This window comes from Bombyx mori, chromosome 12 (assembly GCF_030269925.1).
Source record: "Bombyx mori chromosome 12, ASM3026992v2".
Classification (NCBI taxonomy): Eukaryota; Metazoa; Arthropoda; class Insecta; order Lepidoptera; family Bombycidae; genus Bombyx; species Bombyx mori.
The window spans coordinates 12,620,964-12,648,818 of record NC_085118.1 but is presented as its reverse complement, the minus strand read 5'-3'; the positions used below and the strand labels follow the sequence as shown (position 1 = coordinate 12,648,818).

At 40.5% G+C, this 27,855-nt stretch overlaps 1 protein-coding gene across 1 annotated transcript in view; it reads right to left on the bottom strand.

Annotated features, from left to right (window-relative positions):
* The window catches only part of LOC101738121 (uncharacterized), a 118,339-nt gene that overhangs the window by 37,802 nt on the left and 52,682 nt on the right, over positions 1 to 27,855 (bottom strand). The window contains exons 3-4 of the mRNA XM_038014564.2: positions 5,154 to 5,289; positions 3,989 to 4,122 (exon numbers count right to left, since the gene is read on the bottom strand). Of these exons, the coding sequence (XP_037870492.1) occupies positions 3,989 to 4,122; positions 5,154 to 5,289 (270 nt within the window). The remainder of the gene's footprint in view (positions 1 to 3,988; positions 4,123 to 5,153; positions 5,290 to 27,855) is intronic.

Genomic DNA, 27,855 nt, shown 5'->3' with positions numbered 1-27,855 from the left:
GACTTCAGTATTTTATTTTCTATGTGTCAAAGCACCCGCAAAATACTACGACAAAATTAGTAATTTTGGATGTAAAGGGCTGGCAACCCTATAGACATCACAAAGTAAAATCTGACACCCACCCTGGTAAATGAGGAGAAAGATTCAATTGTTATCCGACTTACCCTACCTTCAAAGGCTATTTTTCACAAGAAAAAACATGACTCCAGTGAAAATATGTCATAGTACATGCGCGCAAAGCCGAGTAAGACGGCGTATTATTGTAACAATAAAAAAAACGTAAACTAAATAATACTGCATTACAATCAGTCGCCGACAACATTAAAATACAACAAAGACAAACTTACAAATGCGAAACTCAGTGGAACCAACATTAACATATAAAATTAGTAAGTGAACAAAGCGTGTCCCATTTGAACAAGCGGAGACAAGTCAACGCCATGCAGCCTTTTTCCACTTTTATTTTTATTCAAAGTGGATATTTCAAAGGAATTAATTCGTAACTTTTTAGCTTTTAGTGGCCAGATAAATGATAATTTTACGACCTTTTTTAAAGACGTATGAAATGAATCTTGGAAAACTTTCAAAGGAATGCTGGCAACTTTTTCGTTTTCAACGAAAGATAAAGTTGTTTTACTTTAGGCTTCAATAGAAACTTTAACAATTATTTTTTTATTACTAAAGATTCTTAACTCATTAGATTAAATTCAGTTCACCCAATGAAAAAATATATGAAGACGGAACGTCTAATGACTACTCCATTAATAGTGTCTACCAATCTTTCTTTTATGTGTAAGAAATTTTAAAGTGTGCATTTTTAAATAAACACACTAAGCACTTACTTTTTTTTTTAATATGAATTTAAAATATTAGTACAACATAAAATATGCAATGTCAAATAATCACTGTCACGCATGAAATGAAAAAACACTAGAGGCTCAGTCGCGTGGCTGCTTACAGTAAAATGCTTTAAGCAAGCCTTATTGCAAGAAATATATACTGGAAGAATCTTAAAATTTAAGTTCTGTAAAACTAGTAATTATGTTGATAGTTTGAAAGCATCGTGTCTCTAAGGATAATAAATAGGCTTTAGCAGCGATAGCTATTATTGAATAGAAGACATTTGACATAAAAATCCTCCATGTCGTTAAACTGTCAAAAGACGATGTCATGTGTAAAATAATGAAGATAGATCGTAGCTAATACTAAAAACCTATTTAAATAATTATTATTTTGTACTAATATTTTACATGTAGTGTAGACGTAAAACGTGTAGAAATGAAATTGGTTGAGAAGCGTTGCCAACGGTCTTGTGTGACGCGAGGGAACGTCTACGGGTTGTTATCGTCGCCTTAGAGTTTGTGAGATATATACTTGGTAATACCGCGTAGTGCCGACGTTAATTACACATTTTGAAACAGCAGCCGCGTGATGTGACACTAATTAAACTATGCTTCACACGAGCCTGTCACGATTAGTATTGTGGATTTAAAATTTACTGGTAGCGGTTTCCTAAAAATGACATAACTAATACCAGTGTTGCGTTGCTAAAATATTTGCATCGTGAGCTGTTAGAGCTGTTCTTGGTTGTATTTTTCAATCAATATATTTGTCGTGAAAAACGACTTGAGTAATATTAAGACATTGTTTTCGTTGCTATTTAAATGATAAGATGTTGTTTTGATAAATATAAAAAAAATGTCGGGTAGATGCTGTAACGCCGTGGAACTTCCGCGCTCACTTTGAGAAGTTGGGCCCTCGACTGATGGCGACGGCCGGCTCTCTGAGCCGGCTGCTTCCAAACGTCGGGGGTCCCGATCAGGTGGCGCGCCGCCTCTACATGGGGGTGGTGCGGTCGATGGCACTATACGGGGCTCCCGTATGGTGCCACGCCCTGACCCGCAAGAACGTCGCGGCGCTGCGACGTCCGCAGCGCGCGATCGCGGTCAGGGCGATCCGAGGATACCGCACCGTCTCCTTCGAGGCGGCGTGCTTGCTCGCCGGGGCGCCACCCTGGGACCTGGAGGCGGAGGCGCTCGCTGCCGATTACAGGTGGCGTAGCGACCTCCGATCTAGGGGGGAAGGGCGCCCCGGCGAAGGTGTAGTTCGAGCGCGGAGGCTCCACTCTCGGCGGTCCGTGCTGGAGGCGTGGTCTCGCCGCTTGGCGGACCCGTCGGCCGGCCTCCGTACCGTCGAGACGGTCCGCCCGGTTCTCGCGGACTGGGTGGGCCGCGACCGCGGATGCCTCACCTTCCGGCTGACGCAGATACTTACCGGCTACGGATGTTTCGGCCGGTACTTGCATAAGATAGCCGGAAGGGAACCGACGGCGCAGTGCCACCACTGCGCAGACCGCGACGAGGAAGACACAGCGGAACACACATTGGCGCGTTGCTCTGGATTTGACGAGCAACGCGCCGCCCTCGTCGCGGTCATTGGAGAGGACCTCTCGCTGCCGCGCGTCGTGGCTACGATGCTCGGCAGCGACGCGTCCTGGAAGGCGATGCTCGACTTCTGCGAGTCCACCATATCGCAGAAGGAGGCGGCGGAGCGAGAGAGGGGGAGCTCTTCCCTTTCCGCACCGATCCGCCGCCGTCGAGCCGGGGGCCGGAGGCGGGAATACGCCCGTACGTCCCGGCCCCTGTAGATGGCGGCCTCCCCCCGGTGAAGGTCAAGGGGCGACCTGAGGGGGTGAGGCCGCGCGGCGCGCTACCAGCACTCTAGCGCGCTGCCGTGGAGTGATTAGAGCGACCGGTCGACGGTGTATCGCGTCCCGACCCGGCAGGCTGGTTCTGGTCCAGCGGGGTATTCCGGGACACCAGCGGCACCGTCTGGGCGGCCCGACGGGCTGCCGTACCGAGACGGCCGACGTTTCAGAGCCTTCGATTCGCCTCGAAGGCTCCGTCGGCTGGGCGTCCTTGGGGTGAGCCGCGCCGTCTGGTTGTAGTGTTGACCGCGGTAGCCCCCCTACCTCATCCGGGTTCTGACCTCGGAGGGGATCGGACGTCGGGTGTAAGAGTGCAGGGGAGTCGTTTAGTGGGTGGGTCCTAAAATCCTTGGGCCCGCGGTCTGCTCACAACACCATGCAGATCGTTGAGTCTCACATACCCCGCGCGCCCCTTTTGCGCGGGGACCTCGTAGGAGGTTCGGCCCTCTACCCGAAAAAAAAAAAAAAAAAAAAAAAGATGCTGTAACGCCAGAGTATCAAAATGGCGGAACGTGGACAGAGTCGAACCAATCAGAACGAAACTGTCGGTTTATTAATTTTATTTATCATTATATTTTATTTGTCATTGTGTTAATTATTTGTTGAGAGTTTCAATAATTATTATTCAAAAAGTTCTATTGACTTTTATTGCTGTAAACTCAGTTCCACCGACTACGATTGATAACGGAACTGCCGCTCAGCCATCCCTGGCGCCGGTATTTTTTAAATCTTAAAACTTTAAATTTTTGCAGAGCATAAGGTTTTTACGGACAGTTTTACTTCATGATTTTAAAATGAATAAAATGCTGTCGAAAGATTTTCAGATGTTGATCATTTTCCAGTTAAATAAACTCTTTGAAAATAGTTTGCACGTTTTAGATGGTCAAAAAAAAAATCTTGAAATTGTTGACTTTTTGACTTCACTCATCGTAGGTACTTCAAGAATTATAAACATACGTTTCTGTAGGTTTCATACTTCAGTGGTCTGTTGTGAACTCTATGAAAATACCCGAAATTTTAAGAATGATCGACATAGTACTTAGGTCTAAAGTTTTTATTAAAACGGAGGAACGTTGAGAGGCGCTGACCTATTGACCTATGAACTGCTTTATGCAAGTCTAATGCATCCTTTATTAGGAAACTACTAATTTTAATAGTTCATTGATTCGTTCGAAAGTTCGTTCATGGGATCCCTTTGATCGTTCTTGTATAGTTTTCCGTGCACACGTTACGTAGACCCTTATAAATCGATTGATTTTCGTCCTTTTATAGCGCACTCACCGGTTCGCTGTTTATGAAGAACGACAGGTTCGCTGCCGGCAACGAGTTATAGCTGACACATTCCACTTTGAGCGTGTTTCCCGGTCGGTAACGTCGCTTCAGGCCGTGTAGTCCCGGTCCTTCCACAGGCAGAACTGCAAATAAAATCCATTCGTCATACAAAGCAGATAAAGTATATTTTCCAAATCTACCGCCCAGTGCAGGTTCTATGTTTAGTGACGTAAAGATATTTGGAGATACAGGTATCGAAATACGACATGAATACTGCCACGCCGATTGAATTCATCCCATCCGCGAGCCTGCATTAGAAGCGCGCGGCAATTTCACGCTTTCGACCGAAGCGCATTATTGCTTCGCAGCAGAAAGAAATATGCGGGATAGTGTTACCAACTTTGGCGAATATGCCCAATAAACAGAAGTTGCTAAAATTTAATCTTATATGTTTCATTTAATTACACGACGTTACACGTTTTTCGTAAAATTTATCCGTAGCACATAAATTGTTTGTACGTAGCGACTTGGCGTCCATAGCCGACAGTAACCACTCACTACCAGGTGAGCCGTACGCTCAATCTGGCTACAAAGGCATAAAATTATAGTATTAAGTAGAATAAATTTTAAGAGAAAAACTGACAATAATTATTTGTAGCAGGACACTATTTAATAATTTCAATGTTTACCTAAATATGCACATATGGTGAACATTATTTTTGAACGAATTCGGCCAATAATTTTAATATTAATTTTACAATTAGTAAAACTTACTATAAACTTACAGGATACAGTTTAAGTGTTTAAAAAAAGATGTGTGATGTCGTGGGACACCGGATAGGAACGAAGTTCCTTATTATACAAATATTAATTTTAAGTTCTATTCGAGGTATAAAGAAAATAATTATTCGGGTATACATTTTTTACTATGATTTATTTTTGAAGAAAAAAAAACTACTTTACAAAGTTATCAAATTTATTTTATTCACATTACTATACATATACATTAGACACTGTATAGCCATCATACTAAGACTAAGAGAAGAAGATAAATAATAAAAATCTTATGTTACGGACGTTTTTCCCCGGTTAGGGTACCCCTCCGCATCATCTCATAAGGAACTTCGTTCCAATAATTTGATAGAACATAATAGTGACTATGACTATTACTTACCAACAACGTACATGTGAGTATGCACTTGTGCAGTTTGGAATGAAGGTGCGTCTGCCGACACCTCGCACGTGTACCGTCCGCTGGCTGTTTGCGTCGCTGCTTCTATTGTCAATCGTTCAGCATCCGTTCCTTCCTTCTGCGAAATGAAATTCCACATTAGCGATTCGTTAGCAACGACTTCGCAAAACTATTTTGTTTAATACACAATTTAATAATTACTGGTGGTAGGACCTCTTGTGAGTCCGCACGGGTACTACCACCATCCTATCGATTTCTGCCGTCAAGCAGTAATGCGTTTCCGTTTGAAGGGTGGGGCAACCGTTGTAACTGTGCTTGAGACCTCTTGTGAGTCCGCACGGGTAGGCACCACCGCCCTACCGATTTCTGCCGTCAAGCAGTAATGCGTTTCCGTTTGAAGGGTGGGGCAGCCGTTGTAACTGTGCTTGAGACCTCTTGTGAGTCCGCACGGGTAGGCACCACCGCCCTACCTATTTCTGCCGTGAAGCAGTAATGCGTTTCGGTTGGAAGGTGGGGCAGCCGTTGTGACTATACTGAGATCTTAGAACTTATATCTCAAGGTGGGTGGCGCATTTACGTTGTAGATGTCTATGGGCTCCAGTAACCACTTAGCACCAGGTGGGCTGTGAGCTCGTCCACCCAACTAAGCAATAAAAAAAGTTATAATAAAAAAATACACTTTAATACAAAATTATTATTGTGGTGACAGTCCTGAACATTTCAAGTAAAACAACAAAATCGACTCTGCAAATATCACTGTGGCCGTCTACCGAAACATGACTAAAATAATGATAATAATAACGACGATAATTATTATTCCATTGCGGGGCAGCCTGCCGTCTAATTTGAGCACGTTTCGAAGCCCGCACGCCTCAAGATTCCGTAACTTAGTCAACAATCTGACAACCGATCGCAAGTCTCGCGATGAGCTAAACAAATAAGTCCGGATGACTCCGTACATTTCTCCAAAAACTTTTCGCTTGTTTAAAGTTTAGAAAATACGTATCCGTCCGCGCGGGTCGTGAACAATGTTTATTAACGTTCCATGTAATCACCGAGGGAGGGAACTTTTAAATTCGTCGCGGATTATGTCTGTTAAGGAAAATGCCTTTTACGTCCGGGCAAACGTGACTAATAGCAGTAGGCCTTCCGACTGACCCTCGCGTCGTGCTGGATCCGGAACGGATTACAGCTTCATCCGGATCACGAAATACTCTTCACTAGCTACACCAGATGGCTTCTTTACTATCTACTAACTACAACGACAGGGGCCCAATAAATAATAGTTTAAAAAACGAACAAAATACGGTTTTATAGGAAATCCAACTAAAAAATTGAAAACAAATTTTAATAAATTTGAAAGAATTATAGTGTAATAAAAAATGATTTTATTTAAAAAAAGCGTGGGGTGCTTTTCAGGATATTATCAAAATAACCCTTCTGCTCATATCCGTTCATAAAATATTTATAGCTACTGATACCATGCACCGCACGCTTTTTTTTATAATAAAATTATTTTTTCTTACACTATTTTTAATTCAAATTTATTAAAAAAAAAATCAATTTTTAGTAGGATTTTCTATAAAAGCGTATTTTGTTAGTTTTTTTAAGCTATTATTTATTTTTCATTTTTTAGTTGAATTTAAAATTTTTTTAATATTGAATTGTCATCGGTCCTTAATAAGTATGCCAAATTTCGAGTTAACCCGACGTTTTGGAGGGGGTCAAAATCATGTTCAAAGATTCCGTTAGAAACATACATAACTAGTCAGGTCATAAGTATTGTCACACTGTAAAAACTTTTCTTTTAGAATGCTGGCCACAAAAAAGTTTATTGAATTCGAATTTCGAATTTTTCATGAAAATAAAAATAGTATACATTTAGAATTTTACTCATTTTTAAATATGGAGTGGACGCTTAAAGAAGACCGTGTTGCAGTTATTGCGTTGCATCGTTGCGGTTACGCGCCAATTCTAATTTTTAACATACTGAAAAATTTGAATATAACCAAAAGATTCGTTTATCGTGCCATCAAACGATACAATGAAGACTCTAGTGTAGATGACAGGTCAAGAAGTGGTCGCCCTCGGTCTGTTAGGACTCCAGCAGTGATAAAAGCTGTGAAGGCGCGAATTCAAAGAAATCCCAAACGTAAGCAGAAACTGTTGGCCCTTCAGATGGGGTTAAGCAGAACCACGGTGAAAAGGGTGTTAAATGAAGACTTAGGGCTTCGGGCATATCGAAGAAAAACAGGACATCGTTTGAATGCTCGTCTAATGGACCTGAGACTGAAGAGACGCCGCGCTTTGTTAAAGCGGTACGGGGGAAAAAAATATCGGGAAAATCTTTTTTCGGATGAAAAAATTTTTACCGTAGAAGAGAGCTACAACAAACAAAATGATAAGGTGCACGCACACAGTAGTGAAGAAGCGAGCAACCGAGGTCATTTTCCATCCTCGCTCATGGTATGGTTGGGAGTTTCTTATTGGGGCTTAACAGAGGTACATTTTTGTGAGAAAGGTGTAAAAACGAATGCAGTTGTGTATCAAAATACAGTCCTGACGAACCTTGTGGAACCTGTTTCTCATACCATGTTCAATAACAGGCACTGGGTATTCCAACAAGATTCGGCGCCAGCTCATAGAGCGAAGAGCACACAAGACTGGGCGGCGGCGCGTGAAATCGACTTCATCCGGCACGAAGACTGGCCCTCCTCCAGTCCAGATTTGAATCCGTTAGATTACAAGATATGGCAACACTTAGAGGAAAAGGCGTGCTCAAAGCCTCATCACAATTTGGAGTCACTCAAGACATCCTTGATTAAGGCAGCCGCCGATATTGACATGGACCTCGTTCGTGCTGCGATAGACGACTGGCCGCGCAGATTGAAGGCCTGTATTCAAAATCACGGAGGTAATTTTGAATAAACTTTAGTGTCATAAGAATCTATGTTTTGTTAAGTTCATTTTGGTATATGAATCGTTACATAATGAATAAACTTGTTTCAATTATTTTACATTAAACATGTGACAGAATTTATGACCTGACTAGGTACTAACATACATACGTCTGAAGCTAATAAAAGCGTATTAAAAAAAATATTCAGACATTATTTTCTCGGAGTTTTTAGCATAGATCTAAGAGTATATTATAGTAACAGTTGACACTAGGAAATAATATGACATGACTCGACGTTGAACAAGTAATTGCGAGCTCGCTTCCGTGAAATTCAATATGAACGAGGGCGACGTCTTATTACGTAACACTATATTATTATCATTTCCTTGACTATAAATCTTCTTGTTTCTACATATTTATACATTCCTGCAAACGCCACGCCACACGACAGATTTGCTTAATAATAACGACGTTGTGTAGAGCACTATTCGAGTTTTATTAAAGTTGCTTTATAACCGTAAATAAGCAACGAATTCTGCTCATAACCACTGTTGTTGATAGCTTTGATAGAATATCTTGTGTGTAGTAAAACGCACAAGCTACGGCTATCAAATTCAATCATCAATTTCAACTTTTTACTTAATATCCTTTGTATGCATTTCGTAATACTTATAACGTTTTTTTTTATTGCTTATATGTGTGGACGATCTCACAGCCCACCTGGTGTTAAGTGGTTACTGGAGCCCATAGACATCTACAACGTAACTGTGCCGCACACCTTGAGATATAGTTCTAAGGTCTCAGTATAGTCACAACGGCTATCCCACCCTTCAAACCGAAACGCATTACTGCTTCACGGCAGAAATAGGCGGGGCGGTGGTGGGCGTGCGGACTCACAAGAGGTCCTACCACCAGTCAACTCATAATGAATGAGAAGACTAGCTGGCCCGGCAAACATTGTTTTGGCATATAATTTATTTCTATGAAAGCTAAATAGCCTAGATACAGACTGCAGCACCATCTGCCGGGCTTATTTTTAAATCTAAATCATTCTCGAATCAACTTAAAGGTACACAGAAAATTACATTAAAATCGGTCCAGCCGTTTAGGAGGAGTTCAGTGACAAACACACGCACATAAGAAATATTTAAATAAAGATTTATATACTCGTAAAAGCACGTTTCATTGCTTGTTGACAAAAATGTTTCACAGCAATTATAAATACCATCAATATTTATGTGCCATGAAGGGACAAGTAACCTTCACTACGTCTTGCTGCTTAAAATTCTTAATGCTACAGCGAATCGTATAGTTAGGCCAATGAAATTTTTATGAGATCGATTCCACGGGAAACTCGTCAAATTTCACCATTCCCTTCCCATTGAAAGCATGGTCTTTGTGCCCCCTATCTTTATTTGCCTCGAAAGAGCCAAATCTGTAATAGAAATCTCTTTACGCTCACAAGCTGAATTGAAATTCAAATACAAAGTGTACACGAAAGTGTGCGGTGCACGAGTTCGGCTCATGCATATTTTTTTAACCAAATGAATGAACGTCGCGAGTGAAAACAAAAGAATCGGAAACGATCACGTAGTATTTATTCCATGGGTTCACCTATCTATACATATAAATTATTGGAGGGTATGTTTGTAATATTGAAATAACCACTTTTTACTACATGCATATGAATATATACTAGAGGTCCCGCAGTAGTCGGAATTCGACTATAACTAGTCAGGTCATAAGTATTGTCACACAGTAAAAACTTTTCTTTTAGAATCCTGGCCACAAAAAAGTTTATTGAATTCGAATTTCGAATTGTTCATGAAAATAAAAATGTATACTTTTAGAATTTTACTCATTTTTAAATATGGAGTGGACGCTTAAAGAAGACCGTGTTGCAGTTATTGCGTTGATTCGTTGCGGTTACGCGCCAATTCAAATTTTTAACATACTGAAAAATTTTAATATAACCAAAAGATTCGTTTATCGTACCATCAAACGATACAATGAAGACTCTAGTGTAGATGACAGGTCAAGAAATGGTCGCCCTCGGCCTGTTAGGACTCCAGCAGTGATAAAGCTGTGAAGGCGCGAATTCAAAGAAATCCCAAACGTAAGCAGAAACTGTTGGCCCTTCAGATGGGGTTAAGCAGAACCACGGTGAAAAGGGTGTTAAATGAAGACTTAGGGCTTCGGGCATATCGAACAAAAATAGGACATCGTTTGAATGCTCGTATAATGGATCTGAGACTGAAGAGATGCCGCGCTTTGTTGAAGCGGTACGCGGGAAAAAAATATCGGGAAATTCTTTTTTCGGATGAAAAAATTTTTACCGTAGAAGAGAGCTACAACAAACAAAATGATAAGGTGTACGCACACAATAGTGAAGAAGCGAGCAACCATATTCCGCGTGTCCAACGAGGTCATTTTCCATCCTCGCTCATGGTATGGTTGGGAGTTTCTTATTGGGGCTTAACAGAGGTACATTTTGTGAGAAAGGTGTAAAAACGAATGCAGTTGTGTATCAAAATACAGTCCTGACGAACCTTGTGGAACCTGTTTCTCATACCATGTTCAATAACAGGCACTGGGTATTCCAACAAGATTCGGCGCCAGCTCATAGAGCGAAGAGCACACAAGACTGGCTGGCGGCGTGTGAAATCGACTTCATCCGGCACGAAGACTGGCCCTCCTCCAGTCCAGATTTGAATCCGTTAGATTACAAGATATGGCAACACTTGGAGGAAAAGGCGTGCTCAAAGCCTCATCCCAATTTGGAGTCACTCAAGACATCCTTGATTAAGGCAGCCGCTGATATTGACATGGACCTCGTTCGTGCTGCGATAGACGACTGGCCGCGCAGATTGAAGGCCTTTATTCAAAATCACGGAGGTCATTTTGAATAAACTTTAGTGTCATAAGAATCTATGTTTTGTTAAGTTCATTTTGGTATATGAATGGTTACATATGAATAAACTTGTTTCAATTATTTTACATTAAACATGAGACAGAATTTATGACCTGACTAGGTAATTAATTGGAATTGTAAGTTTGTACACTATTATGATTGTATTTTATACTTCTATGGTCACAAATTTCGCCATGACTACACTATAAAAAATATTAACAAAGACAAACAATATTTAATCTATTCTCAATTTGACTTCACTTGAAATCACTTCTTCTCTATATTCTCTATAAGTGTGAAAAATTTCATACTCCTCCGTCCGCGCAATTTTCATAAAAAGGGATACAAGGTTTTTGCTTCACGTATTAATATATAGATACACCAAAATAACATTTTTTAGAATTTTTGTCTGTCTTGCTGTTCCGGCTAATCTCTGGAAGGCTCTCGGCTCTCTACTTTTTTTAGAATAGCTTCGTCCAGCGGCATCACCCGCGGTATGACAATAGCCGCGGGTAACATCGCGGGACTCAGCAATCAATAATAAAATTTAATGTTTCCGAAGCGAAGCGAGGGCGGGTCGCTAGTCTTTCATATATTATAGTTGAAACTTGGTACAATTTATTGGAATTGTATAAGACAGTGTTGATAACTAACCGTACACGCAAGTAAGCGTTGCCAACGAATAAATTTCGAAGAGTTTCGAAATATCCACCTCGGATCGTCTCAGTGTTTGCTCATTACTGACCGGTGATGATGACGATATGAAATGATGAAATATCGATTATGAACTTCAACAAAATGCTACTATATTTTTTTTTTTTTCAAAGTTTTATCGCATATAGAAAGGCACTTAATTGTACACGGAAATTTTACAACCAAAGGCAAAACAACTAAAACGTATGAATTAACGTCGTGCTTAACCTTACCGAACCAAAATCACAGGAACATAGGTTATAGAACATAGGCTATAGATGGAAAACTGTATGTAACAAAATAGACAAGTATTTGGTTAAAAAGAACAAAATTAAAGTAATCAAAAGAGACATTTTTGTTAGATTAAAAAAAGAGTAGAAGTCCTCCAATAAAAGAGTCACCAAAATCCTCACCAGATAGAACAACGTGAATAATTTATCCATATCAAAATATTGCAGAGGTAGCCATCGTATAACAAGAGATATTTGACAAAAACCTGAATCGCGCCAACGACATCTTGAAGTTTGCAAATATTCTGAACTACAAACAACAACAACTGGAAGATCTTCCCTTTGCTATACCCGATAAGCTGCTAGCCTGTGACGAAAGAACGAGAGCCTTCACACTACGACATTAGGGTGTTTTTGCAGCGTCCACACTCCCGCAGCTCAACACAGAGCAGCCGGACATTCTACTACCTACTAAGATAGAGAGCAGTCATTTCATTTGTTTTTATCCGACATACGCTCTAAGATCGAGGTGACTATTTGTATAGCTGGAGGATATTAGGGATAAAAAAGGGACACCACATCAAATACGACTTTATATGGGTGGACAAGCTCATGACCCGCATAGTATTATGTTTGGGTTGGCAATGTACTCTAGCAACGGTCATTGCGAGATTCACTAATCAATACAATACTTTTTCTTTGAACAGACTTTAGGTATGTATGTATGTATTAATTGAAAATTGCATAAAACTGACAGATATGATTTGATTTAGATGGATTTAGATTAATGGAACTTGTTAGTTTGGGGTAAAATAAACAAGAAATATGAAACATAAATAGGCAGTGTGTACACAAGCGATGAATGCATTAAGTTAACAAATAGAAAAGGCATACGCAGTACACAACTGTTATACAGACAAGCAACGGAATGTCTAGTGTACATATGTACGTACACGCAAGGGAGTCAAGAAGGGGGGCTTAGAGGGGCCATGACGGCATCAGAGGGCGTTGTGCCCTGTGCCATCACGGCTTACGGTTCGATTTTAATAATACAAAGGCTCGTCAAAAGATGTTTTACAACAAAACAGTTGGTACGCGATCCGACCCGTATCTATGGCGATATAGATTCTCGTAAGTTTGATGCCGACCCGTCCGGGCGTAGCTGAAATAGCCTCTTAGGCTACCAGCGAATAGGTAGGAGAAACATGATACCGATCGTTTCCCTAAAAAAAATTCGTTGTTTGCAAATTAAGAACTTAACAACATTGTACATTCAATTGCGATACTTCGTTATTCAATTACTCCCAGTAGTTCCTACTCTCCGCTTATCGAGAGCTTCGTGAATATCAAATAATTCCCAGCGAGTTCAGCTAATTCCGTGACAATACCAATCAACAGGCTATTGAAACAATCGAACGTCCGGAGGCAAGTATTCTGTTGTAATTGTCGTTGCATAATTAAATTTGAAGAATACCTATAATTGAATATTGCGCTATGATAATCAAATCAAATCAAAAAAATTTTATTCAACATAAATGAAAGTACATACTTGTTGAACGTCAAAAGAACTACCGCCAATTCACAAGAACTAACCTCCGTCCTGAGAAGAATTGGCAAGAAACTCAGCGGGCATGTCAATTTTTTTTTTAATATGAAATTATTATTTATTTATTTTTTAATATTAGATTATTTTTTTAAATATGAATTTTTTACAATGAGTATTATAACGTAACAATTACTACAATATTGAAATGCCCAGAGCGAGCAACTCATTCCCACTTTGTGCAATCTTCTAGATAATCATTGACTTTGTAGTAAGCTTTATTGCACAGATGTTCTTTAATAGTTTTCTTAAACCTATGTATATGTAGGTTCTGAACATCTTGTGGGATTTTGTTGTACAGGCGCACAGACAAACACCCGAATGAATTTCGTATCTTATGTAACCTACTCATCGGCACAACAAGCTTGTGTTTGTTCCTAGTATTTCTATTATGTATGTCCGACTTTTTAGGAAACTCCTCAATATGTTTACGAACATACATCAAATTTTCAAAAATGTACTGGGATGGCATAGTGAGAACTTTAATTTCTTTAAATTTCTCCCTCAGGGATTCCCTTGAGTGCATGTTATAAATAGCACGTATAGCTCTTTTCTGCAGAATAAATATCAGTTCTACATCGGCCGCATTGCCCCATAGCAAAATGCTATAGGACATGACACTGTGGAAGTAACTAAAGTAAACTAAACGAGCCGTGTCCGCATTTGTTAACATTCTAATTTTTTTTACTGCGTATGCTGCAGAGCTGAGCTTACTCGCCAATTTATGAATATGAGGTCCCCACTGCAGTTTGGAGTCCACTGTTATACCAAGAAATACGGTTGACTCAACAAGCTCCAATGATTCCTCAGAAACAATTACATCACTATCCACTTGTCTCACATTTAAAGATGGTTTAATACATTTTAAAGTAAATTTAATACATTTAGTTTTCTTACTATTCAATAATAGGTTATTGATACGGAACCAATGAACCACACACGAAATCGCATCATTCACTTCGTCATAGACTTTTAATTGTCGTTTAATTTTAAATAATAAAGATGTATCATCTGCGAATAATACGACCTCGTATCGGGACTCAATAAGACTAGGTAAATCGTTTATATATATTAGAAATAAAAAAGGACCCAAAATGGAACCCTGAGGTACACCCATTTTCAACAAGGTGCCTGAAGATCTATTACCTTTCACATCTACTGTTTGTATCCGTCCTGATAAATAGGAAGTAATAAGTTCCAATGCACCATCCCTAATACCATAATGATGTAGTTTCCTCACCAATGTTTCATGTTCAACACAGTCAAACGCTTTTTATAAGTCACAAAAAATTCCAAGACAATCATGCGATTCCTCCCAAGATTTAAAAATTATTTGACTAGATAAGCACCTGCATCAGTTGTAGAGCGACCCCTGGTAAACCCGAATTGTTTATTATGAAGCAGGTTATTTGAATTAAAATGCTCTAAAAGTTGTGTCAAAATAATTTTTTCAAAGATTTTACTCAACGTAGGGAGTACTGAAATAGGTCTATAGTTAGAGGGGTCATCAGTACTACCAGATTTAAAAAGAGGAATCACTTTACTATGTTTCATTAAGTCAGGAAATACACCACACCTAATACAATCATTAAAAATACTAACAAGATGAGGAGCAATAATGTCTATTACAGACTTCAAAATCTTTACTGATATTCCCCACAAGTCTGTATTTTTTACATTAAGGCTATTAAAACTTTTTACTATATTGCTTGAATTAATTTCCTTAAATTTAAAAATTTCATTACATTTGATGACATGGTTATGCAATAATATTTCAGCTGCTGTGGGGGATGAATTTAGAGAAGTGGTAGTTGAAACTGGAATGTCAGAGAAAAACTTTTCAAAAGCATTAGCCACATCTTCATGACTAGTTACCAATTTATCATCTATTTTTATTGAGAATTCTTGGTGGCTATTTCTGACTTTTCCACTTTCTCTACCAATGATGTTCCAAGTCATCTTTATCTTGTCAGGGGCATTTTTTTATTAAATCACTTAAATGTAAAGATTTTGCCGCTAAACAAACTTTTCTAAATAGTTTTGAATAGTTCCTGACATATTGATGAAATGTTTCATCATTATTATAAGCTTTTTCAGAGTACAGATCATATAACTTTTTTCTACTTTTTTACACTCCGGTGGTGGCCCACTCGCTGAACACTGTTTTGTTTTTTAATGTTACAGTTTTAGGAATAAATACATCAGTAAAGACTAAATTAATTCTCTCAAACATATTCTGGTATGACAAATTTGGGTTTTTGTTATAAATAATTTCTGAATGTTCTTGCTTAATATTATTTCTATACTTCTCAATTCGTTTTTTATTAATAGGAACAATCACAAGAGTATTTTTATCTTTAGAATTCATATTAGATTCAAAAGACACAAATTGTCCACTATGGTCTGATGTTAACTGATTAATAATTTTTTTGTTAATCGGTGTTACATTTGTAAATATGTTATCTAAACATGTTGCCGATGTGGTCGTTGTCCTAGTAGGCTCTAAAAATAAGTTTGGGAGGTTATATGATTTTAACAGTGTTCTGAATCTAATAGTGGTATTTGCGTTTTCTAAAAGATTAATATTAAAATCACCACATACAAAAATTTGTTTATTATAGACAGAAAGCTTTAGCAATACATTTTCCAAAATATTTTCAAAAGAATCATATAACGCATCAGGAGGTCTGTAGACGCAGACAACAATGAGGTGCTCAAGCTCAACACAGGAAATTTCAATAATTCTCTCAACAGAGCGGGCCACTACATCCTTTCGTTCCTTACATTTCAAACATTTACTAACGAGAATCAGTGAGCCACCGCGAATAGCGTTCTCTCTGCAGAAGGAACTTGACAACTGGTGATCATTAAAATTAAACAATAATTCATAGTTTCTAAACCAGTGCTCAGTGACACAGAATACATTAATATTATGCATATTTAAAAACATTTCAATTTCTAGCTCTTTACCCATCATCCCTTGTAAATTTGGATGCACCAAATTGAATATGTTAATAATTGAAACGTTAACGTCTTTTGATGGGTATAATCTAGTTGTTGTATTAATAGATTTGTAATTGCAAGAGTGTAACTCCTTTGTCTTACTAATTAATTTATTTTTAATTAGTAAGACAAAGGTAAAGTAAGTAAGACATAAGATAAGATAAGAGGGGTTCTTTCTTTTTCTAAGATAAGAAGGCACGGAACGGGCCTCGGGGCTACGCCTCTTGGCTGGGTGGTGCGATGACCCCCGAACGGTGGCTGGCAAGAGATGGATGAGGAGAGCCAAAGACCAGGCTCAGTGATGTGGATTGGAAGAGGCCTATGTTCAGCAGTGGACGCCTATGAGCTGATGGTGATGATGATTATGGACGCGAAACAATTCGGCTTGAAGGGTTTAAAGGAAACTTCAACCTCATAGGTAAAAACAAAAAAACTAAAAATTTTAACGAAAAAAAATTAAAAAAGAACCTGGACCTAGACTGAGGCCAAAATTCGCATTAAGATATGACTAAGGATTCCAGTAACTATTTAAGTATGCGTTAGGTGAGTCCTGAACTCGTTTTCTATTTAAGTTATGGAAGATGCCTACAACCTGCCTGCTTTCATTACTTGCATGGCATGTGATTCCTGGAAGTTCAACTGATCCCGCAGTCCCTTTGATCCCTTCGCATAGGCCTCTCGGAGGGTTTGTTATACATACCGAAGCATCGAACAAAAACCCGATTGAAGTTCTTGCAAATATTTAATGGAAAAATGATGATCAAGACTTTTATGATCGTATTTTGCGACGGTAAATTTTATTCTTAAGAAAGTCTATAAACATTACTGAACACACACTAAAGGGTATTCAAATATACAATTACAGCTACACATAAATTAATGGCAGCCGCAATTTTATTGGGTAACATTATTACATAGTACCAGTATTAGTTGCCAGCCATTGTATTTAGTTAATTACAGCAAAGTAAAGGGTAACTTAATGGCTCCCTACTAAACAACAAAGGGCTTTCTAATGAAGACACGCACAACTTATTTAATTTATAACGTTAATTGAAAATTTAACGTTTTGTTGCTCTTGCGGAAATAGTCAAAGTTGACTCGGTAGCTGCGAAGGATTCTCAATTTGTTCGTCAAACGGAAATTAAGGTCAGTCTATAGAAGTATAAGTATATCTCGGCATTAGAGGCAGAAACTTGTCCCTGTTTTCCAATTACAGCACAAGAGCGCATTATGCAGCATAATGCTCAACGTTGAATGTTTCAACTACAGCAACGCTTCGCACAATCGAGCACTCTCAAAAGTACTGCTCTCGCGTGATACTCGCAATCGATACCGACTCAGTGACAGAAAATTGACAAGTGTTTTTTCTTTAAGTTGGCATTGATCGAAATTTTGTTTATATTATCGTTGAGCATTATGCCGCATAACGCGCTCTTGTGCTGTAATTGGAAAACAGGGTGTGTGTGCTTAATTAAAATTCTTCGAATATCTTTCAATTCAACTTTTTTTTTTAACACTAGATTGGTAAATGGCCAACCTCACGCTAATTAGTCACCGGAGTCCATAGACATCACTGGTGCGCGGCAAAAATAAACCATGTTATTGATTACAAACGTGAAGACACAGATTTCATGCAAGGCAACGTGCAACACAGTTATTGATTTAATACTATTTAATAAATAGGTGTCGAGGTATGATTGTTTGAGGCCATACGACCGTATGTTATTAGTCCCAGAAAATGTATTTTTGATTTATTTAATGGTTACATTTCATTATAAATATTAAATGAATCTATAGTGAAACGACTACAAAGGTAGCCTAAGTCGGGTGGGCGTCATTGCTCTTTGCCGACGAATACGAAGTTTACTCTCCAGAATTTGTATATCAACTCTTGATATAAAATCAAAATCTTAATATAATAATAATATTCAATAGCAGCGCTAATAATTGATAAAATTAATACCTGAAGCAAAAACTTTGTATCCCTTTTTACGAAAATTGCGCGGACGGAGGAGTATGAAATTTTCCACACTTATAAAGAATATAGAGAAGAAGTGCACAATGCTAATATTTTTTTAAAACAATGCTTAAAAGATACATTAAATCACTAAAGAAAACCTTACACACACTACATACCATGTATTTGACGCACACACGCATGCATACTATTTATTGTCAAACTTTTGTCCTTGACGTCTGTTGTCAAATTGAGAATAGATTAAATATTGTTTGTCTTTGTTAATATTTTTTATAGTTTAGTCTTGGCAAAATTTGTGATTATAAAAGTATAAAATACAATCATAATGGTGTACAAACTTACAATTCCAATTAATTATAGTCGAATTTCGACTACTGCTGGACCTCTAGTAATTGATAAATTTACATGAGTATCATTTTTCAAGCCGCCAAATAAAATTCCGCAAACTTCAATCAAGTAAATTGACTGTTCTGAATTAGCTGGGAATGCGGAACGTTTCTAAAGGTCGTTTTGTTCCCATAATACACGGAACCTTAATTCGGAATCAAACAATCGGCGTAAATGTATTGGCGCATTTAATTAATACTTCGTACTTTTGCGGTGATTTATACGATCGGTTTGTAGGCCACTCGATATCGCTGATGGGTCGTTTCTACAACCGAACTCTTGGTTGAATTTATTTTATACTAGCGGCCCGCTCCGGCTCCGCTCGGGTCTTTAACAAAAATTTCAACGACGTTGTTTTATATAAAAAATAAAAGAACACTTATTACGAGAAAACTATAATAGTTAGACATATGCTGTGGCGACACTTTTTGTAAATAATAATGTTTTCTACAAAGTCGTAGTACATTATTTTATTCTATCATCAAGAGTTTTCACAGGGCACGCGATGTAAAGAGTATTTTAGGTAATTTTTTTACACCTTGGGTTACATTATTGGAGCCTTAGCAAAGATCCCTAATTTTTTTCAAAAAATATTATAGCCTATGTCACTCGGGAATAGTGTAGCTTCCAAACAGTGAAAGATTTTTTCAAATCAGTTCAGTAGTTTCGGAGCCTTTTCAATAAAAACAAACAAACAAATCTTTCCTCTTTATAATATTATAGTATAGACAGTAAAGCATCAACTCATATCTTCATAGAGGTGTTATCGAAGGGATTCCGCGGAAAATGAGGAAGATACCCTATTATGAGTAACATACCAGCATACAAGTTTTGAAGTCGTCGTGGCCTAAAGGATAAAACGTCCGGTGCATTCGTGTTGAGCGATGCACCGGTGTTCGGTCGCAATCCAACACCGCTACAGCCACATCACTAAAATACGCTTCGATCAGACTGGAAATAAAACACAGACAGCAGTAGTTTACTTACTTCCTTAATTCCGTACTGTATAAGTGGTTACTGGGCCCCATAGGCATCTCCAACGTAAATGCGCCACCCACCTTGAGATATAAGTTCTAAGGTCTCAAGTATAGTTGCAACGGCTGCCCCACCCTTCAAACCGAAACGCATTACTGCTTTACGGCAGAAATAAGCAGGGTCATTACCCCAGTACCTACCCGCGCGGACTCATAAGAGGTCCTACCACCAGTAATTACGCAAATTACTGGTACTAGGACCTCTATACCTATACTAATTTATATCTATACGAATAATATGACAATATGAAAATAATACAATTATCTTGAAAGATTCACAATAAACTTCACACTAAGTACGCCTACGCCGAGCATTTTATTCCTTAGGCCACGCAACTTCGAAATTCTCTAACTAGATTATGTATCGGTCTCACTTAGGATATCTGCGTAGGATATATAATATATTATACATATATAACGTGTTGATTCCTACACGTGTTGATTTCACCGATGTGGTTACATATTTAGCTGCAAAGCAGTGATGTATTCCCGACCCAAGGATAATAATTGTCTGATAAAGGTCTAACCCCAAGTATTAAGCTCTTTTGCATATATGATATACCAATATTAATCATCCTTTAACTTTACTGTTAAGCATCCTTCACGTTTTACTTTTCAAATCTCCTTTGAGGATGATTAAAAAAGGTTTCCTTATGAGTACGGATGTTTTTGAATCCTTTTTGTGAAAGACTCATTGTATTCCGCCTCGCAATAATAATAAGTACGTAAAATCTGTAATGAGCTTTGATAAAGAGCTTCAAGGAAGGTATATAGATGCTAATCCTCGCTGCATAATAGTCTTGGTATTTTTTCCATTAAAACGGCTAGAAGAATATCCTACTTTTACCTTCTATTTTTAAAATATCTAATATATAAAAAAAAACGTCCTCCAACCACTGTCCAACTCAAAGGATAATTAGTGAGAAATATTCTATGAGATGATTTAAATGATATACTGTATTTTCTTTGACTCTAAATAAATAGAAAAACTGAAGGCCTCTTATTTTCAACGGTTACTGGAGATATCATAGCGACGCCACTCACATTTCTTCACAATAATGATGCACTCGAATTCGACATTGAAGTTTCATCGTCGCCATTAAACTCTAAAACACACGTTCAAAGAACACTATTAATATATACTAGATGATGACCGCCATCCTGTTGTGTCTTTAAAGCGGTTAGTTGCCCTCAATTAAGAAAAATAGTATTATTATTCGCCAATAAATGTCGGGAAGAGTTGATTATTGAAAACACGAATAAACCAACATTTTCTGAAAATAAATCGTAGCTAGATCGATTTATCGTCCCCGAAATCCCCTGTATACTAAATTTTATGAAAATCGGTGGAGCCGTTTCCGAGATTCAGATTATATGTAATATATTAATATACAAGAATTGCTCGTTTAAAGGTATAAGAAAGATTTAAACATTTTTAATATCGTCCGACTTGCGTCGATAACCCTCAATCCCAATCGTGACCTTTATAAATATGTTTCTCTAGAACTATCTTGCGTCAGCTCAGTCTATCCTCAACTGCGTGGATGGCATCGTGAACTGTAATGTTGAGGGTAGAGAGTATAAATATAGTAATATAAGCCAGAACAAAACATAATCTTACATTTTGATATTATCTCTGCATAACTTTTGAAGTTACGACCGTTCTGATTTCACGAAATCTATTGTCGAGATAATCTTTTTTAGATATAAAAATGAATTGCTGTTCGTTAGTCTCGCTAAAATTCGAGAACTGCTGGACCGATTTGGCTAATTTTGATCTTAAATTATTTGTAGAAGTCAGAAGAAGGTTTAAAATGTAAATAAATATGAAAATGCCTTGGAATGAAATAAAAATAACAATTTTGTTTTTCCTTTGATGTGTCCCCCGTCGGACGGATTCCTTTTGTTTGTTTTAAGTTCATTTTATACCAAAGCTTAGGTCGTAGTTTTGTTTATCGATTGAGGTACTACGAAGTCTGCCGGGTCAGCTAGTAAATAATATTTTCCGCTCATTAGTCTCCCTTGTCGCAGGCATACAAGAATGAACGTAATAACACCGGTTCGAGCACGCAATGTAAATAAAAATAAGCGTTTTAATAATGAACGCGATCAGTAATTTTCAGCTCGCCACCATGAAAAGCGAGAATTCTTTTGTATTTTTTTTTTATTGCTTAAATGGTTGGACGAGCTCACAGCCCACCTGGTGTTATGTGGTTACTGAAACCCATAGACATCTACAACGTAAATGCGCCACCCGTCTTGAGATATAAGGTCTAAGATCTCAATATAGTTACAACGGCTGCCCTACCCTTCAAACCGAAACGCATTACTGCTTCACGGCAGGAATAGGCGGGGTGGTGGTACCTACCCGCGCGGACTCACAAGAGGTCCTACCACCAGTAAATTCAACGCGTGTTTTTCTTTTCTCAAGTCTCAAAGGCGGCATTCACATTCTGATGTCTATGGGCTATAATAGCCACCTCAGCAATACAAAAGCTCAGAAATAAAAAAATCACTGCTTTGTTAATAATAACTTACATACAACGTCCAATAAAATTCTAACTACGACATTAATGATCAGGTTTTAAGCCCCGAAAAATACAATGAAATACAAAAATACATATGTATAAAATATTACACGTTTGTAGGACGGCCTGTGCCAAATTGAAATAAAAATGAAAATTGGTGATAAACTATCAACTATTGATGATTTTTTATTTCCGTAATAGTAATAAGTAAAAGAATATCTGTAAGATAAGCTAGAGTACTTTTTTCATTCCAACGACTTTGACAACCGGAAATCAACACAAAGATCGCTAAAATAAATTTTCCGCAACAGCCAATACCAGACGGAAGTCAATAAAATAACGATTCTCGCCAACAGTAAACCTTACAAGCGATATATTCATAAGTGTGTGATTTTGTATTTTATTTCTACGCTGACAGAGGAAGCCTTCCAACAAACCTACCCCGCTATTTATGTTATTGAATTGCTTCTACCTTAAATACCTATCCGCGGATATCGCACCGTCTCCTTCGAGGCGGCGTGGGTGTTGGCGGGAACGCCGCCATGGGAGCTGGAGGCGGAGTCGCTCGCTGCCGACTATCGGTGGCGCAGCGAGCTTCGTGCTCGGGGCGTGGCGCGTCTGCCCGAAAGTGAGCTGCGGGCGCGGAAGGCCCATTCTCGGCGGTCCGTGCTCGAGTCGTGGTCGAGGCGATTGGCCAACCCCACGTGGGGGCTACGGACCGTCGAGGCGGTTTACCCAGTCTTTGATGACTGGGTGAATCGTGGCGAAGGAAGTCTCACCTTTCGTCTGGTGCAGGTGCTGACCGGGCACGAATGCTTCGGGAAGTACCTGCGCCGGATAGGGGCTGAGCCGACGACGAGGTGTCATCATTGTGGACACGACCTGGACACGGCGGAGCATACGCTCGCTGTCTGCCCCGCTTGGGAGGTGCAGCGCCGTGTCCTGGTCGCAAAGATAGGACCTGACTTGTCGCTGCCTGGCGTCGTGGCGTCGATGCTTGGCGGCGATGAGTCATGGAAGGCTATGCTCGACTTCTGCGAGTGTACCATCTCGCAGAAGGAGGCGGCGGGGCGAGTGAGGCAAAGCTCTCCTCACTACGCAGAAACCCGCCGCCGCCAAGCAGGGGGTCGGGACCGGGGTCGTATCCGTGACCTGGCCCCCTAAGAGCTAGGGGTCCCACCCGTTTTGTGCGGGGAGAGACCCAGACGTGGGGTGGCGTGCTTTGCACGCTCACCCGCAGTAGGAAGCCGGGCGATGGTAGACCGCGTTCCCCCGACCGCTCTGGGGGAAGGTGTAACGCGGCACCATCAAAGCGGGCTCTCGGCCCGCTGAACGAGGGAACCGGTGGTCGTGTCGCTGGCGGCCGCCGGTCCGGCGTCCGTGGGACGGTGGGATGGATGTAATGTGCTCTGCGTCAACCCTGTCCCGCCGTTTCAATAGCCCCGACTGGGCTCCGGCCCGGTCCGAGGTAGGGCGCCAGTTGTGAGCGGCAGGAGTTTTTAGTGAGGTTCAACTCCCACATACCCCACCTGCCGCGCGGGTGGGGATCCGGCGATTTTCTCCTGTGGAAAAAAAAAAAAAAACCTTAAATACCTCGCAATACGATTTTTTTAAGAAATTTTATGACCTGGTAACTAAGACCTTTAAGTCGTGTCTTATTTTAATTTAGACTAAATGATGACCGAGCTTTGCTCGTTTTTTGTTTGTTTGTTAACGCCATCTTTTTGTGTCTTTAAAGCGGTTAGTTGCCCTCAATTAAGAAAAATAGTATTATTATTCGCCAATAGATGTCGGGAAGAGTTGATTATTGAAAACATGAATATAACAACATTTTCTGAATATAAATCGTAGCTAGATCGATTTATCGCCAACTAAATCCCCTGTATACTAAATTTTATGAAAATCGTTGGAGCCGTTTCCGAGATTCAGATTATATATAGGTATATATATTAATATACAAGAATTGCTCGTTTAAAGGTATAAAATTCTTATTTTTATGAAAAATGATAATATGGAATGAAATGAAATGAAGATGATTGATTTGAGACATTAATCAACTGGGATGAAATTAAATGAAATGAGATGAGATGATATGGAACGAGGACTGATGTGACTACCGAATTATTATCTATTCGGTCGCGTCCTCTACCACGAATAGAATCTAAATTTTCAATCGAATTACCACCTAATCTAGTGACATAAATAGAAGGTAATGCACAAGTGCGAGTTTTACACCCTTGTAGGGTCACACACACATGCTTAATAACGTAATTGGCGTGTTACCTGGCTACGTAATGCAAGGTGTCATCTTCACCATGCCACGACAGTCCAGTTGTAACGGTCATACAGCGAACACAGTTCCACTTAGATAGCTATAATAAAACTGTATGTACGAGGGGTGCACTAAAAGTATCGGGAATGGAATATTTCCACTGTTCCTGTCATATTAAAATCTTTTTAATTGAAAACTCCTTGGTTTTAAAAATCGAATACCATTTATTTATTTTAAAAAAGATTCTCGGTCTTGTCACGAGGTTTTGTCAAACTTGTTTAGTCGTTGAGAAAATGGAATTGACTCGAGAAAATTCAAGAGCGATGATTTATTATGACTTTCGATGTGGTTTAACACAAAAACAGTGTGTTGACCGGATGATTTCTGCATTTGGTGATGAAGTCCCATCCAAAACCACAATTTATCGCTGGTTTGCTGAGTTTCAACGTGGACGTGTCAAGCTCAGTGATGATCCCCGTCAAGGTCGTCCAAAAACTGCAGTCACCCAAGAAAACGTTGATGCTGTGCGTGAGCTGATTGAGGAAGATCGACATGTGACATACCGCGAAATTCAGGCAACTTTAGACATTGGCATGAGTCAAATACAAATAATCTTGCATGAACAATTAGGTGTAAAAAAGTTGTTTTCCCGATGGATACCGCATTCGCTCTGTGAAGATCAAAAAGCGGCTCGCGTTACTTGGTGCGTCAGAACTCTCGAAAGATTCCACGCAGGATCCTCAAATGCTGTATACAACATTGTATCAAGTGACGAATCCTGGATATACGCGTACGAACCCGAAACAAAAAACCAGTCACGAGTTTGGGTGTTCGAAAATGAGTTAAAGCCAACAAAAATTGTTCGTTCACGGAGTGTTGCAAAAAAAATGGTGGCCACGTTTGTCTCCAAAACCGGCCATGTTACGACTATTCCTCTTGAGGGACAAAGAACGGTTAATGCAGAATGGTATGCTAGCATTTGTTTGCCACAGGTCGTTTCTGAACTCCGTAAAGAGAACTGCAACCGCCGCATCATCCTCCATCACGACAATGCGAGTTCTCACACCGCGCACAGAACAAAAGAGTTTTTAGAGCAAGAAAACATAGAATTATTAGACCATCCGCCGTACAGCCCCGACCTAAGCCCTAATGATTTCTATACTTTCCCTAAAATAAAGAATAAATTGCGTGGACAGAGATTTTCATCACCTGAAGAAGCTGTGGACGCCTACAAAACGGCCATTTTGGAGACCCCAACTTCCGAATGGAATGGTTGCTTCAATGAGTGGTTCCATCGTATGGAAAAATGTGTCAAATTTCGCGGAGAATACTTCGAAAAGCAATAAATACATTTTTAAATAGTAATGTTGTGTCACTTCGTTAATTCCCGAAATTTTCAGTGCCGCCTATGTAGGTACCTATTATATTTTCCGTAAATATATAAGTTGTGAGTTAATAACGACTTTCATTTACAACAACTGGGCTCATCCTAAAACCTACATTTTGATCATTAATCATTAATTCTAAGTGAAAATGATAACGTTATGGCAATATGGAATGCTCTTTTTAAGCAATTAGCGAATGGAAGTTGTCGAATAAACTTTCTCTGTGAAGAGTGACGTTGACTGAATCATTTCGCTGGTGAAGTTATTGTATATTATGTACTTATATGACCGCTGTATATCTCTGATGTTTAAATCGTATTACACATTATTTATTTAAAGAAGAATTTAGAACTGATATCTCAAGGTGGGTGGCGGCATTTACGTTGTAGATGTCCATTGGCTCCGGTAACCACTTAACACCAGGTGGGCTGTGAGCTCGTCCACCTATCTAAGGAATAAAAATTAAATAATAATTATAAATAATAATTGTGAAGTGAAAAGACTTTAATTCGAACTGTAAAGTATTTGTGAACTTCAAAAAGAAGGCAAAGGTAGGCAATCCAGGCGCTACCGGGAGTCTGCCCGTCTGGCGTGCGCAGGCGTGGCACACGTCGTCACCAGGATCCGACGGTTGGGGCTCGAGGTGGCGCTCGACAAAACCCAGGCCCTGTTATTTCACGGGCCGGGACGAGCGCCGCCTCTGGGTGCCCACCTCGTGATCGGAGGTGTCCGCGTCGGGGTCGGGGTGACCGGTCTTCGGTACCTCGGCCTCGAACTGGACGGTCGGTGGAGCTTCCGCGCTCACTTCGAAAAATTGGGCCCTCGGCTGATGGCGACGGCCGGCTCTCTGAGCCGGCTTCTTCCAAACGTCGGGGGTCCCGATCAGGTGGCGCGCCGCCTCTACATGGGGGTGGTGCGGTCGATGGCACTATACGGCGCTCCCGTATGGTGCCACGCCCTGACCCGCGAGAACGTCGCGGCGCTGCGACGTCCGCAGCGCGCGATCGCGGTCAGGGCGATCCGAGGATACCGCACCGTCTCCTTCGAGGCGGCGTGCTTGCTCGCCGGGGCGCCACCCTGGGACCTGGAGGCGGAGGCGCTCGCTGCCGATTACCGGTGGCGTAGCGACCTTCGCTCTAGGGGGGAAGGGCGCCCCGGCGAAGGTGTAGTTCGAGCGCGGAGGCTCCACTCTCGGCGGTCCGTGCTGGAGGCGTGGTCTCGCCGCTTGGCGGACCCGTCGGCCGGCCTCCGAACCATCGAGGCGGTCCGCCCGGTTCTCGCGGACTGGGTGGGCCGCGACCGCGGATGCCTCACCTTCCGGCTAACGCAGATGCTTACCGGCCATGGTTGTTTCGGCCGGTACTTGCACAAGATAGCCGGAAGGGAACCGACGGCGCAGTGCCACCACTGCGCGGACCGCGACGAGGAAGACACAGCGGAACACACGCTGGCGCGTTGCTCTGGATTCGACGAGCAACGCGCCGCCCTCGTCGCGGTCATTGGAGAGGACCTCTCGCTGTCGCGCGTCGTGGCTACGATGCTCGGCAGCGATGCGTCCTGGAAGGCGATGCTCGACTTCTGCGAGTCCACCATCTCGCAGAAGGAGGCGGCGGAGCGAGAGAGGGAGAGCTCTTCCCTTTCCGCACCGATCCGTCGCCGTCGAGCCGGGGGCCGGAGGCGGGAATACGCCCGTACGTCCCGGCCCCTGTAGGTGGCGGTCTCCCCCCGGTGAAGGTCAAGGGGCGACCTGAGGGGGTGAGG